Below are 15,765 nucleotides of genomic sequence, written 5' to 3' on the forward strand. Positions count from 1 at the left end.
AGAAAGTCCTGTGACCCTTTTGACCGGGGCCAGCTGAAAATCATATTTAAGAGCGCTGTTCTACGAGTTTCAATACCTTCCTTCATCCATTACAGGTTACCAAGTTATCTCAACCCTCTCAGAAAAGTTGGCAGTGTTTGGGCTTTGTGTGGCATTTTGTATATAAGTGTAAAAAAAAACATTTTTTTCTTCTACTGTTAGATGTGTCCTGACAAGCCCTATGTCTGCATACTGAGAAGCCTTGTCTCTTTACAATCCATGCTCTTGAGAAGGCGTCTGTAAAGGCACCCTATCCCCTATATAGTGCACTACTTTTGACAAGGGAATAGGGTGTCATTTGAGACGCCTTCTCAAGAGCATGGATTGTAAGGACACAAGGCTTCTCAGTATTCAGACATTTGAATGGGGAAACAGACTGGTGAAAATCTGCGGATACTGAGAGATACATGTCAACTTCTTTCACACTGGACCCACTCAAACAACTCCATGGGAAGACGCCATTTCCAGCTCGACAACAAGCTCGGAGCACTACCCTCCGCAACTGGATCCTGGACTTCCTATACAGGCAGAAAACTGTGGCTGTGAGGATTGGCAACAACACCTCCTTCACAGTGACTCTTAACACAGGGGCTCCTCAGGGGTGTGTCCTCAGTCCTCTGCTGTACTCCCTGTTCACCCACGACTGCTTGGCTTTGCACGGCATCAACTCCATCATCAAGTTTGCTGACGACACCACAAGGCCTGATAATTAACCATATGACCAGTCAGCCTATAGGAAGGAGGTAAGTGAACTGGCATTGTGGTGCCAGGACAACAACCTTTCCCTCTACGTCAGCAAAACAAACAAAGGAGTTGATTGTTGGCTTCAAGAAGCAGAGGAGGTAACATGCCCTGATCCACAACAACAGAACTGCAGTAGCGGCAGTCAGCAGTTTTAGGTTCCTCAGCGTCCACATCACCGAGGACTTGGCATGGACCAACAACACAACCACTCTCGTCAAGAGGGCACAACAGCGTTTCCACTTCCTAAAGTGGCTGAAGAAATGTGTCATGCCACCCCAGGACCTATACAAGAACTACCGCTGTACCATCGAGCGTGTCCTGACCAGTTGCATCATGGTCCACGACCGCAAGGCCCTCCAGCGGGTGGTGAAGACGGACCGGTACATCACTGGGACCGTGGCCCTCCAGCGGGTGGTGAAGACGGCCCAGTACATCACTGGGACCGTGGCCCTCCAGTGGGTGGTGGAGACGGCCCAGTACATCACTGGGACCGTGGCCCTCCAGCAGGTGGTGAAGACGGCCCAGCACATCAAGTACTGCAGCATCATCAAGGACCCCACACCTCCAGCTGTTCACTCCTTTACCATAGAGCAGACAGTGTGTTAGCATGAGGTCTGATACCAACAGGTTCAGAGACAGTTTCTATCTTCAAACCATCAGACTGTATCAGAGCATGAGGTCTGATACCAACAGGTTCAGAGACAGTTTCTATCTTTAAACCATCAGACTGTATCAGAGAATGAGGTCTGATACCAACAGGTTCAGAGACAGTTTCTATCTATCTATTTACTCACACACACACACATACACACACACACACACACACACACACACACACACACACACACACACACACACACACACACACACACACACACACACACACACACACACACACACACACACACACACACACACACACACACACACACACACACACACGCACACACACACACCTGTTTACTTTCTGTTCTGTGCTTGAAACTAAATAATACATATGTTTGGTAGTATCATTTACTCCTTTTTCTTATTCAATGTAATTTATTCTAAAACAGATTTCAAAATATATTCCTTTATTAGGCTGTTACTTAACATCCCCAAAATACACAGAAAATAAAATGAATAAATATGGAATTCAGAGGCAAGAGCATCCTACTCCTTTTTCTTGGACATATAAATAATCTCGGAATAGATACCATCCTCAGTGGAGAGGAGGAGACAGAAAAGAGAGAGAACAGCAAGATTAATTTATGCTTTTAATGATTGTTACTGCTAGAAATAGTTATTATTTTTTATCTTAGTCTCTGGGCACTAACTCCTCTGACTATAGAGAATCCCTCTCAGTCTTAGATACATTGTGCGGGTCACTAGTTAGTTGCTATGAGAGAGAGAGAGAGAGAGAGAAAGAGAGAGAGAGAGAGAGAGAGAGAGAGAGAGAGAGAGAGAGAGAGAGAGAGAGAGGGGGAGATAATGGGGTGAGAGAAAGAGACAGAGACAGAGAGAGACAGAGAGACATTACACAGATCCACAAAGAATTTGAAAACAAATCCAATTTTGATAAACTCCCATATCTACTGGGTGAAATTCCACAGTGTGCCATCACAGCAGCAAGACTTGTGACCTGTTGCCACGAGAAAAGGGCAACAAGTGAAGAACAAACACCATTGTAAATACAACCCATATTTATGTTGATTTATTTTCCGTTGTGTACTTTAACCATTTGTACATCGTTACAACACTCTATATACATAATATGACATTTGTAATGTCTTTATTTAATTTTTATTGTTTATTCCACTTTTGAATATTATCTACCTCACTTGCTTTGGCAATGTTAACACGTTTCCCATGTCAATAAAGCCTCTTGAATTGAATTGAATTGAATTGAGAGAGAGATAGAGAGAGAGAGAGAACTTTCCTACATAAGAAAATGAAATATTTCATGAATCTAAATCTACCTGAGACCGATGACTGTAGATGCAAGATATATTTTACATGTACTATGTATACGGTTGATTTAAAGACTTGTGTATTTCCTGCAACTTTAACATTGTGATAAATGTCACTGTTGGGTCCCAGAGTTCACATCAATTCATCAACCCATCTCTGAACCTAATTGCAGTTCAGTAAAAGTTGAGTTATGAAACACGTATCTAGGTTACTATAGCTACCGTACATGACTACCTCTGCAGAACGCACATAACATTCCTACGTGTGCTGGTTTAATATGAAGAGACAATATGAGAGAATATATGAGAGAGAGAGAGAGAGAGAGAGAGAGAGAGAGAGAGAGAGAGAGAGAGAGAATATATGAGAGAGAGAGAGAGAAGGAGAGAGAGAGAGAGAGAGACACACACACGAGAGAGAGAGATGATTTTATTGGGTGTTGAGATAGTGGTCTGAGCTGAGCCAAGGAAGAAAGGTGTGGGTGGGATGTGATCCAGGGCAGGTCCAGGCCTCAATCTACACTACACGGCCTAAATATAACGCATCTAGCAAGGCGAATCTAGCAAGGCGAACCTAGCAAGGCGAATCTAGCGAGGTGAACCTAACGAGGCGAACCTAGCGAGGCGAACCTAGCGAGGCGAATCTAGCGAGGCGAATCTAGCGAGGCGAATCTAGCGAGGCGAACCTGGCGAGGCGAACCTGGCGAGGCGAACCTGGCGAGGCGAACCTGGCGAGGCGAACCTGGCGAGGCGAACCTAGCGAGGCGAACCTAGCGAGGCGAACCTAGCGAGGCGAATCTAGCGAGGCGAACCTAGCGAGGCGAATCTAGCGAGGCGAACCTAGCGAGGCGAATCTAGCGAGGCGAACCTAGCGAGGCGAATCTAGCGAGGCGAATCTAGCGAGGAGAATCTAGCGAGGCGAATACGAGGAGGAGTTGCCCATAACTAAAAGCGGCATTATGGCTGCGTGGCCACAGAGCATCTACACGTTTTAAAACATAGTTTTGATACAATACAAATAAGACCAAGGTTGTAGACTTACTATAAAATAGTACCGTTATTTTTTAATGATAAACCTGTGAAAATAGACTCTGTATATTTGTTGTCAAAACATTTCCGATGGTTTTAATTATAATAATATCTTACCTACTGTTTATCGCTATCATACCAACTTCTATACCTATATCTGGGAAGGTCTGTATAGATGTGACGGGAGGGGCTTGTCTGTATAGATGTGATGGGAGGGGCTTGTCTGTATAGATGTGATGGGAGGGGCTTGTCTGTATAGATGTGATGGGAGGGGCTTGTCTGTATAGATGTGATGGAAGGGGCTTGTCTGTATAGATGTGATGGGAAGGGCTTGTCTATATAGATGTGATGGGAGGGGCTTGTCTGTATAGATGTGATGGGAGGGGCTTGTCTGTATAGATGTGATGGGAGGGGCTTGTCTGTATAGATGTGATGGGAGGGGCTTGTCTGTATAGATGTGATGGGAAGGGATTGTCTATATAGATGTGATGGGAGGGGCTTGTCTGTATAGATGTGATGGAAGGGGCTTGTCTGTATAGATGTGATGGGAAGGGCTTGTCTATATAGATGTGATGGGAGGGGCTTGTCTGTATAGATGTGATGGGAGGGGCATGTCTGTATAGATGTGATGGGAGGGGCTTGTCTGTATAGATGTGATGGGAAGGGCTTGTCTATATAGATGTGATGGGAGGGGCTTGTCTGTATAGATGTGATGGGAGGGGCTTGTCTGTATAGATGTGATGGGAAGGGCTTGTCTATATAGATGTGATGGGAGGGGCTTGTCTGTATAGATGTGATGGGAAGGGCTTGTCTATATAGATGTGATGGGAGGGGCTTGTCTGTATAGATGTGATGGGAAGGGCTTGTCTATATAGATGTGATGGGAGGGGCTTGTCTGTATAGATGTGATGGGAGGGGCTTGTCTGTATAGATGTGACAAGAGGGGCTTGTCTGTATAGATGTGATGGGAGGGGCTTGTCTGTATAGATGTGATGGGAGGGGCTTGTCTATATAGATGTGACGGGAGGGGCTTGTCTGTATAGATGTGATGGGAGGGTCTTGTCTTTATAGATGTGACGGGAGGGGCTTGTCTGTATAGATGTGATGGAAGGGGCGTGTCTATATATATGTGACAGGAGGGGCTTGTCTGTACTGATGTGATGGGAAGGGCTTGTCTGTATAGATGTGACGGGAGGGGCTTGTCTGTATAGATGTGACGGGAAGGGCTTGTCTGTATAGATGTGATGGGATGGGCTTGTCTGTATAGATGGGACGGGAGGGGCTTGTCTGTATAGATGTGATGGGAAGGGCTTGTCTGTATAGATGTGATGGGAGGGGCTTGTCTGTATAGATGTGATGGGAGGGGCTTGTCTGTATAGATGTGATGGGAAGGGCTTGTCTATATAGATGTGATGGGAGGTGCATGTCTGTATAGATGTGATGGGAGGGGCTTGTCTGTATAGATGTGATGGGAGGGGCTTGTCTATATAGATGTGATGGGAGGGGCTTGTCTGTATAGATGTGATGGGAGGGGCTTGTTTATTTTTTTATTTTACCTTTATTTTACTAGGCAAGTCAGTTAAGAACAAATTCTTATTTTCAATGACGGCCTAGGAACAGTGGGTTAACTGCCTGTTCAGGGGCAGAACGACAGATTTGTACCTTGTCAGCTCGGGGGTTTGAACTTGCAACCTTCCAGTTACTAGTCCAACGCTCTAACCACTAGGCTACCCTGCCGCCCTGTGATGGGAAGGGCTTGTCTGTATAGATGTGATGGGAGGGGCTTGTCTGTATAGATGTGATGGGAGGGGCTTGTCTATATAGATGTGATGGGAGGGGCTTGTCTGTATAGATGTGATGGGAGGGGCTTGTCTGTATAGATGTGACGGGAAGGGCTTGTCTGTATAGATGTGATGGGATGGGCTTGTCTGTATAGATGGGACGGGAGGGGCTTGTCTGTATAGATGTGATGGGAAGGGCTTGTCTGTATAGATGTGACAAGAGGGGCTTGTCTGTATAGATGTGACGGGAGGGGCTTGTCTATATAGATGTGATGGGAGGGGCTTGTCTGTATAGATGTGATGGGAAGGGCTTGTCTGTATAGATGTGATGGGAGGGGCTTGTCTGTATAGATGTGACAAGAGGGGCTTGTCTGTATAGATGTGATGGGAGGGGCTTGTCTGTATAGATGTGATGGGAGGGGCTTGTCTATATAGATGTGACGGGAGGGGCTTGTCTGTATTGATGTGATGGGAGGGTCTTGTCTTTATAGATGTGACGGGAGGGGCTTGTCTGTATAGATGTGATGGAAGGGGCGTGTCTATATATATGTGACAGGAGGGGCTTGTCTGTACTGATGTGATGGGAAGGGCTTGTCTGTATAGATGTGACGGGAGGGGCTTGTCTGTATAGATGTGATGGGAAGGGCTTGTCTGTATAGATGTGATTGGAAGGGCTTGTCTGTATAGATGTGATGGGAGGGGCTTGTCTGTATAGATGTGATGGGAAGGGCTTGTCTGTATAGATGGGAAGTGTTTTGTGCGACAACCCAGAGGTCAACCTGTGGGTCAGGAGAGTCAGGGATTTGCAATTAGCACATTTACATACCATAATGGGCCGTCTTTGGTCTATGGGATGTCATTACAACTGGGATATCTTCATTTCACTACGGGTGAATGAGATAGTGACCTCTGCGCGAGAGTAGAGATCTGAGTGATACCTCTTAATTTCAGAGGCCTGTGTGTGCGTTCATGCCCCCCCTCCCTCCCCCCAGAGAGAGAGAGAGAATAAATTGCTTCATGCATTATTTAAAACGCCTTATATTTTCTGTAGAAGAGTAGAAAGCAGGAGTCAGCGTTCCAACTATCAACTTCCTTGTCGGCTCTCTTCTGGTCTTACTTTCCATGGGATGAACCAGCTATTCATGTTTGTTGTTCAACCAAATATATAGGCTGAGCTATTCTATTTATAGAGCACTACTCTGACCCTATGGACTCTGGTCAAAAGTAAAGTAGTGCACTATGGGGGGAGGGAGGGGGGGTGGGGGGTGGGCATTTGAGACACAAGGCAAATGTGTGGATGGAATACAGGATGGGATATCTGTTATTTATACTGGTGTACTTTTCTACTTTTTAGGTCAGTTGCAGAAACACACGAGTCACAAGAGGCTGCGTCCCATTGGTAAACTATTCCCCTATAGTGCAGTACTTTTTGACCACAATCTATGGGGTATAGGTAGCTATTGTCTTTCATTGTTCTTCACAGTTTCAGTAACAACAACAACAACAACAACAACAACAACGAGACTATCTGTTACATCCTTGGACATATTAAAAAGGTACTATCCAATATAAGAGACTATTAAAGCAAAGAGTAATACTTGTTAAGTCTATTAAACACACACACACACACACACACACGCACGCGCACGCACGCACACACACACACACACACACACACTCACTCACACACACACTTCATTTAAAAATAGGTCCCTCTGAAAATAGATCAATTACTTCCTCTTTCTTTCTCTACCCGCTAGAAGACAGAGACGGGGGGGGGGAAAGCTGCCTGTCTCGTTATGTGACACAGCGCTAATTGAACTATTAGTTAGAAAGGTGAGACGTCAGCAGATTCTCTGTCACTTCTGTCTACTGTAACTGCTTCATTAACACCTGTTGGTGTCTCTCTCACACACACACACACACACAAACACACACACACACACACACACACACACACACACACACACACACACACACACACACACACACACACACACACACACACACACACACACACAGGGTGTCTATTCCTGTACCAGGAGACAAAATGTAATTAAATATGAAAGTATAATCACACGTACAATCTACTTTCAGTTGTGAAACTGAAGGGAGTACAGAAAGAGAAAAAAGAGTGTGAGATGAACAGATAAAGCTGGTACGTCTCCTCCCCTCCGGGCGTTCGACGTCGCAGGTAAACTAACCACCGGTCCTGGGATTCATCATTTCACACACCTGCACGTCATCATGAGACTCACCTGGCTTCCATCATCTTCCTGAGTACCTCCCTTGTATCTGTCTCTCCCCTTTGGTTCTTTCCTCAGTCAGTATTTGTTCTTGTGTTTTATGCGTAGACGCCAACGTTGTTCTCGTTTCATTTTTTTTTTTTTTTTTTTTACGTTTCCATTTACTTCTTGAACTCTCAGCGTCTCCGTTAAGGGGGAAGAAAAACAAATCAAAGATTGCCATATTTACAGGATACAGCGATCAAATAAAATGCTTATAAAACATAAACATAAAGATTTTGTAGATTGTTTCTTCGGTGGAAATCTAGCTGTCACTAGAGAGGAGGAACGTTATATGTGTATTTAGCTAAGCAGCATGGAAGCAGGATGGCCTCAATTTGCTACGTGGAAATATGGATGAGGTCTGTGCTGTAACCTATCTATATGTAACATATCTATAGGAATGTAATCTATCTATATGTAACATATCTATAGGAATGTAATCTATCTGTATGTAACATATCTATAGGAATGTAATCTATCTGTATGTAACATATCTATAGGAATGTAATCTATCTGTATGTAACATATCTATAGGAATGTAATCTATCTATATGTAACATATCTATAGGAATGTAATCTATCTGTATGTAACATATCTATAGGAATGTAATCTATCTGTATGTAACATATCTATAGGAATGTAATCTATCTATATGTAACACATCTATAGGAATGTCCCCTCAGCACTGCAGGCAGCCTGTATGCTCTGGTTATTCAATTAGAGTGCTTCCCAAAATGGCACCCTATTCCCTATACAGTGCACCACCTTGGACCTTGGCCCAAAAGGTTAAAAGGCTGCCGTTTGGGACGGAGATATTTCTGGAATCTTCCTGTGAAGATTTTTCAATGTTATAACATTGTTATCTTAGTCTAAATCTTCCAAAAGTATTTTTTTCTGCTCTTCTCTCTTTTATTTCCCCTGACCTTTTCCTTTGCTCACATCACCGCGCGGTGATGATTATTTCAGAACGGCGCCTTCATCGAAGGCTGCAATTGTTATTTTTTTAAATAAATGAATCTATTCCACAGTCAAAAGGGTAAAAGTAGAGGCATTTTTGAATCAACTCAAACATGATTCCCTCTCTTTTTTTTTTTACACACAATCAAATCACACTCGGGATAGAATAGAGGAAGTTATTGGTGGTTACTACTTTTTTTTGTGTGACAATTACAATATTGGCATTTCAATAGGGTGCTTTCTAAACCTATGTAACCGATGTGAAATAGCTAGCGGTGGTTAGTGGTGGTCGCGCTAATAGCGTTTCGATTGGTGACGTCACTCGCTCTGAGACCTTGAAGTAGTTGTTCCCCTTTGCTCTGCAAATGGTCGTGGCGTTTTGTGGAGCGATGGGTAACGGAGGGTCCCTGGTTCGCGCCCGGGTATGGGCGAGGGGACGGACTAAAGTTATACCGTTACACCTACTCTGTGGGATGCTGTATCTTCGACTGCAAGACATTGTGGTGGAGATGCTTTAGTCTACTCTCAACAGGGCCTTTCCTGTTCTTCTGAACGTGTGAGCAATCCACACAATGAATTCTCCCCGGGCTGGGCTGGGCTGTGGGCTGGGCTGAGCTGTGGGCTGGGCTGTGGGCTGGGCTGGGCTGTGGGCTGGGCTGTGGGCTGGGCTGTGGGCTGGGCTGGGCTGTGGGCTGGGCTGGGCTGTGGGCTGGGCTGTGGGCTGGGCTGTGGGCTGGGCTGGGCTGGGCTGTGGGCTGGACTGTGGGCTGGGCTGTGGGCTGGCTAATGCAAAAAACGTAGAATTAGCGAGCTGCAGGAAAAAGACAAGGACACTGACAAGAGGTACATTAGTTTAAAAAAAAATTAAAAAATTGAATATTTATTTTAGCATTTTCCAATTAAGAACATTCAAAACAAAAGTGAAAAGATATTAGACAACGATAGGACAAAGTGACAGTAACAGACGAGCGTAACAAAAAAAATAAAATAATAATTATTATATATACAAACATACAATAAGAAAAAAATAATAACGAGACATTGGATCACCCACACGGTGTAGAAACACGGAAGTGTGAGTGGAAAAACCTGCTCGCTGTGGATGTTGTTTTAAAGCCAAACACAGCAAAACGGACCGTGCTTTCTAAAGGTGATGAATCCTTCAAAACAACCATAGACATATTAGAGTTATGAGACCTGTGAACACAATGGAATTAAAACGGAATTACAATAACGATTGTGGCGTTATACAATAAATAGCCCAATAGCCTACTGCATATTACACACGGCAGGAAAACAGGTACATAATCGGTCTAGCCTCCAAAATGAAACACATTCTAGTAATGGCCTTTTGAGTGTGGATTGTATTATTATGAATGGACTGGTTACCTTATGCTATCCTCCATACTTTCTATCCATGAGTCTGGGAGTCAACAAATAGGACATGCTGTTGGTTCACTGATCGTGTAGGGCGGTTTACAGAGTTCGGGGAAGGGAAAGGAGGACTGTAACATGGATATGTTGCTGTGTGGGGACCCTAACCCTGTAAACTAGCACTGTACAATTGATATGTTGCTGTGTGGGGACCCTAACCCTGTAAACTAGCACTGTACAATTGATATGTTGCTGTGTGGGGACCCTAACCCTGTAAACTAGCACTGTAACATGGATATGTTGCTGTGTGGGGACCCTAACCCTGTAAACTAGCACTGTACAATTTATATTTTGTTGTGTGGGGACCCTAACCCTGTAAACTAGCACTGTACAATTGATATTTTGCTGTGTGGGGACCCTAACCCTGTAAACTAGCGCTGTACAATTTATATTTTGCTGTGTGGGGACCCTAACCCTGTAAACTAGCACTGTAAAATTTATATTTTGCTGTGTGGGGACCCTAACCCTGTAAACTAGCGCTGTACAATTTATATTTTGCTGTGTGGGGACCCTAACCCTGTAAACTAGCACAGTAAAATATTGTAACGGTTTTCTATAGGTGAAGGAGAGTCAGACCAAAATGCGGCGTGGCTATTGCGATCCATGTTTAATGAAACAAAGTAAACACGAATCAAATACAAAACAATAAACGTAACACGAAAACCGAAACAGCCTAATACTGGTGCAAAGTAACAGACAGGAACAAGGACAATCACCCACAAACACACAGTGAAACCCAGGCTACCTAAATATGGTTCCCAATCAGAGACAATGACTAACACCTGCCTCTGATTGAGAACCATATCAGGCCAGACATAGAAATAGACAAACAAGACATCCAACATAGAATGCCCACCCAGCTCACGTCCTGACCAACACTAAAGCAAGGAAAACACACACGAACGATGGTCAGAACGTGACAGTACCCCCCCCCCCCCCCAAGGTGCGGACTCCGAACGCACAACCTAAACCTATAGGGGAGGGTGTGGGTGGGCATCTGTCCGCGGTGGCGGCTCTGGCGCTGGACGTGGACCCCACTCCATAATAGTCTTAGTCCACCTCCTTAGCATCGACCCTCGCCGCCGACCTTGGCCTAGTAGTCCTCACCAAGGGCCCCACTGGATTGAGGGGCAGCTCGGGACTGAGGTAGCTCAGGACTGAGGGGTAGCTCGGGACTGAGGGGTAGCTCGGGACTGAGGGGAAGCTCGGGACTGAGGGGAAGCTCGGGACTGAGGGGAAGCTCGGGACTGAGGGGTAGCTTGGAACTGAGAGGAAGCTCGGCACTGAGAGGAAGCTCAGCACTGAGAGGAAGCTCAGCACTGAGAGGAAGCTCAGCACTGAGAGGAAGCCCAGGCAGGTAGTTGGCTCTGGCAGATCCCGGCTGGCTGGCAGTTCTGGCAGATCCTGGCTGACTGGCAGTTCTGGCAGATCCCAGCTGACTGGCGGATCCTGGCTGACTGGCGGATCTGGAAGATCCTGGCTGACTGGCGACTCTGGCTGCTCCATGCTGACTGGCGACTCTGGCTGCTGCATGCTGACTGGCGGCTCTGGCTGCTCCATGCTGATTGGCGGCTCTGGCTGCTCCATGCTGATTGGCGGCTCTGGCTGCTCCATGCTGATTGGCGGCTCTGGCTGCTCCATGCTGATTGGCGGCTCTGGCTGCTCCATGCTGACTGGCGGCTCTGGCTGCTCCATACGGACTGGCAGCTCTGGCGGCTCCTTGCAGACTGGCAGCTCTGGCGGCTCCTTGCAGACTGGCAGCTCTGGCGGCTCCTTGCAGACTGGCAGCTCTGGCGGCATCCTGCAGACTGGCAGATCTGGCAGCTCCTTGCAGACTGGCAGCTCCTTGCAGACTGGCAGCTCATTGCAGACTGGCAGCTCCTTGCAGACTGGCAGCTCCTTGCAGACTGGCAGTTCTATGCAGACTGGCAGTTCTGAACAGGCGGGAGACTCCGGCAGCGCTGTAGAGGCGGAAGGCTCTGGCAGCGCTAAACAGGCGGGAGACTCCGACAGCGCTGGAGAGGAGGAAGGCTCCGACTGCGCTGAACAGGCGGGAGACTCCGGCAGCGCTGTAGAGGAGGAAGGCTCTGGCAGCGCTAGATAGGCGTGAGACTCCGGCAGCGCTGGAGAGGAGGAAGGCTCTGGCAGCGCTGGACAGGCGAGGCGCACTGTAGGCCTGATGCGTGGTGCTAGCACTGGTGGTACTGGGCCGAGAACACGCACAGGAAGCCTGGTGTGCGGGGAGCTGCCACCGGAGGGCTGATGCGTGGAGGTGGTACTGGATAGACCGGACCGTGCAGGCGCACTGGAGCTCTTGAGCACCAAGCCTGCCCAACCTTACCTGGTTGAATGCTCCCGGTCGCCCTGCCAGTGCGGCAAGGTGGAATAGCCCGCACTGGGCTATGCAGGCGAACCAGAGACACCGAGCGCAAGGCTGGTGCCATGTAAGCCGGCCCAAGGAGACGCACTGGAGACCAGATGCGTAGAGCCGGCTTCATGGCACTTGGCTCGATGCTCACGCTAGCCCGGCCGATACGCGGAGCTGGAATGTACCGCCCGGTAAGCACAGGGAGTTTGCGCAGGTCTCCTACCTGGCGTAGCCATACTCCCTGTGAGCCCCCCCCCCCAATACATTTTTGGGGCTGACTCCCGGGCTTCCTTGCCAACCTTGTTCCCTCGTATCGCCGGCTCCTCTCTCCGGCTGCCTCTGCTCTCCTAAGTGCCTCCACCTGTTCCCATCTCTTCCAGCCAGTATCTCCTCCCAAGTGTAACAACCCATGCCGTCCAAAACGTTCTCCCATGTCCATTCCTCTTTACGCTGCTCCTGCTGCCTTTCACCACGCCGCTTGGCCCTGTTGTGGTGGGTGATTCTGTAACGGTTTTCTATAGGTGAAGGAGAGTCAGACCAAAATGCGGCGTTGCTATTGCGATCCATGTTTAATGAAACAAAGTAAACACGAATCAAATTAAAAACAATAAACGTAACACGAAAACCGAAACAGCCTAATACTGGTGCAAAGTAACACAGACGGGAACAAGGACAATCACCCACAAACACACAGTGAAACCCAGGCTACCTAAATATGGTTCCCAATCAGAGACAATGACTAACACCTGCCTCTGATTGAGAACCATATCAGGCCAGACATAGAAATAGACAAACAAGACATCCAACATAGAATGCCCACTCAGATCACACCCTGACCAACACTAAAACAAGGAAAACACACACGAACGATGGTCAGAACGTGACAAATATATATTTTGCTGTGTGGACACCTTCAAATCAAATCAAATCAAATCAAATTTTATTTGTCACATACACATGGTTAGCAGATGTTAATGCGAGTGTAGCGAAATGCTTGTGCTTCTAGTTCCGACAATGCAGTAATAACCAACGAGTAATCTAACTAACAATTCCAAAACTACTGTCTTATACACAGTGTAAGGGGATAAAGAATATGTACATAAAGATATATGAATGAGTGATGGTACAGAGCAGCATAGGCAGATACAGTAGATGGTATCGAGTACAGTATATACATGTGAGATGAGTATGTAAACAAAGTGGCATAGTTAAAGTGGCTAGTGATACATGTATTACATAAGGATACAGTAGATGATATAGAGTACAGTATATACGTAGACATATGAGATGAATAATGTAGGGTATGTAAACATTATATTAGGTAGCATTGTTTAAAGTGGCTAGTGATATATTTTACATCAATTCCCATCAATTCCCATTATTAAAGTGGCTGGAGTTGAGTCAGTGTGTTGGCAGCAGCCACTCAATGTTAGTGGTGGCTGTTTAACAGTCTAATGGCCTTGAGATAGAAGCTGCTTTTCAGTCTCTCGGTCCCAGCTTTGATGCACCTGTACTGACCTCGCCTTCTGGATGATAGCGGGGTGAACAGGCAGTGGCTCGGGTGGTTGTTGTCCTTGATGATCTTTATGGCCTTCCTGTGACATCGGGTGGTGTAGGTGTCCTGGAGGGCAGGTAGTTTGCCCCCGGTGATGCGTTGTGCAGACCTCACTACCCTCTGGAGAGCCTTACGGTTGTGGGCGGAGCAGTTGCCGTATCAGGCGGTGATACAGCCCGCCAGGATGCTCTCGATTGTGCATCTGTAGAAGTTTGTGAGTGCTTTCGGTGACAAGCCAAATTTCTTCAGCCTCCTGAGGTTGAAGAGGCGCTGCTGTGCCTTCTTCACGATGCTGTCTGTGTGAGTGGACCAATTCAGTTTGTCTGTGATGTGTATGCCGAGGAACTTAAAACTTACTACCCTCTCCACTACTGTTCCATCGATGTGGATAGGGGGGTGTTCCCTCTGCTGTTTCCTGAAGTCCACAATCATCTCCTTAGTTTTGTTGACGTTGAGTGTGAGGTTATTTTCCTGACACCACACTCCGAGGGCCCTCACCTTCTCCATGTAGGCCGTCTCGTCGTTGTTGGTAATCAAGCCTACCTACCACTGTTGTGTCGTCCGCAAACTTGATGATTGAGTTGGAGGCTTTGCGTGGCCACGCAGTCGTGGGTGAACAGGGAGTACAGGAGAGGGCTCAGAACGCACCCTTGTGGGGCCCCAGTGTTGAGGATCAGCGGGGTGGAGATGTTGTTGCCTACCCTCACCACCTGGGGGCGGCCCGTCAGGAAGTCCAATACCCAGTTGCACAGGGCGGGGTCGAGACCCAGGGTCTCGAGCTTGATGACGAGCTTGGAGGGTACTATGATGTTGAATGCTGAGCTGTAGTCGATGAACAGCATTCTCACATAGGTATTCCTCTTGTCCAGATGGGTTAGGGCAGTGTGCAGTGTGGTTGAGAGTGCATCGTCTGTGGACCTATTTGGGCGGTAAGCAAATTGGAGTGGGTCTAGGGTGTCAGGTAGGGTGGAGGTGATATGGTCCTTGACTAGTCTCTCAAAGCACTTCATGATGACGGAAGTGAGTGCTACGGGGCGGTAGTCGTTTAGCTCAGTTACCTTAGCTTTCTTCTCCACCTTAACCCTGTTAATAAGCGGAGGGAGGGGATGCATCCCAAATGGCCACCTTCTACCTATTTAGTACACACATTTGGACAAGGGCCCTCTCTACTACTGATCAGTGCCCCCTGCTGTACTCCCAGCGGTGCCCCCTGCTGTGTCCCCTGCTGTGCCCCCTGCTGTGTCCCCTGCTGTGCCCCCTGCTGTGTCCCCTGCTGTGGCTCTGCTGTCCTCCTAGCCTGGACATGTTCAGCAGACACATTGATTTGTTTCCTCCTCTCTCCTCCTCTTCTCCACTATCCTCCTCCTCCTCTCTCCCACTCTACTCATCTTCTCCCCCTCTTCTCTCTCCCACTCTTCTCCTCTTCTCCCAATTTTCTCCTCTCCTCCCACTCTTCTCCTCTCCTCCTCTTCTCCCATCTCCTCCCCTCTCCCACCTCTCCCCCTATTCTCTCCTCTTGCAAAACAGCGGGGAGGTGTTCAGAGCACACTATGAACACAGAGGACACAGATGTACAGGAAACAGCAGAGATAAGACCTCCACCTTATGGGCTAGAGAGTAGTA

General features: G+C 47.2%; 1 protein-coding gene across 1 annotated transcript in view; it reads left to right on the top strand.

Annotated features, from left to right (window-relative positions):
• Positions 1-15,438, top strand: part of LOC118943597 (aggrecan core protein-like) — a 33,639-nt gene extending 18,201 nt beyond the window's left edge. Inside the window, exons 4-6 of the mRNA XM_036959087.1 lie at positions 909-1,149; positions 1,291-1,384; positions 15,344-15,438. Coding sequence (XP_036814982.1) covers positions 909-1,149; positions 1,291-1,384; positions 15,344-15,438 — 430 coding nt within the window. The remainder of the gene's footprint in view (positions 1-908; positions 1,150-1,290; positions 1,385-15,343) is intronic.
• The last annotated feature ends 327 nt before the right edge of the window (positions 15,439-15,765 follow it).

The sequence above is a fragment of the Oncorhynchus mykiss genome, chromosome 22 (assembly GCF_013265735.2).
Source record: "Oncorhynchus mykiss isolate Arlee chromosome 22, USDA_OmykA_1.1, whole genome shotgun sequence".
Taxonomy (NCBI): Eukaryota; Metazoa; Chordata; class Actinopteri; order Salmoniformes; family Salmonidae; genus Oncorhynchus; species Oncorhynchus mykiss.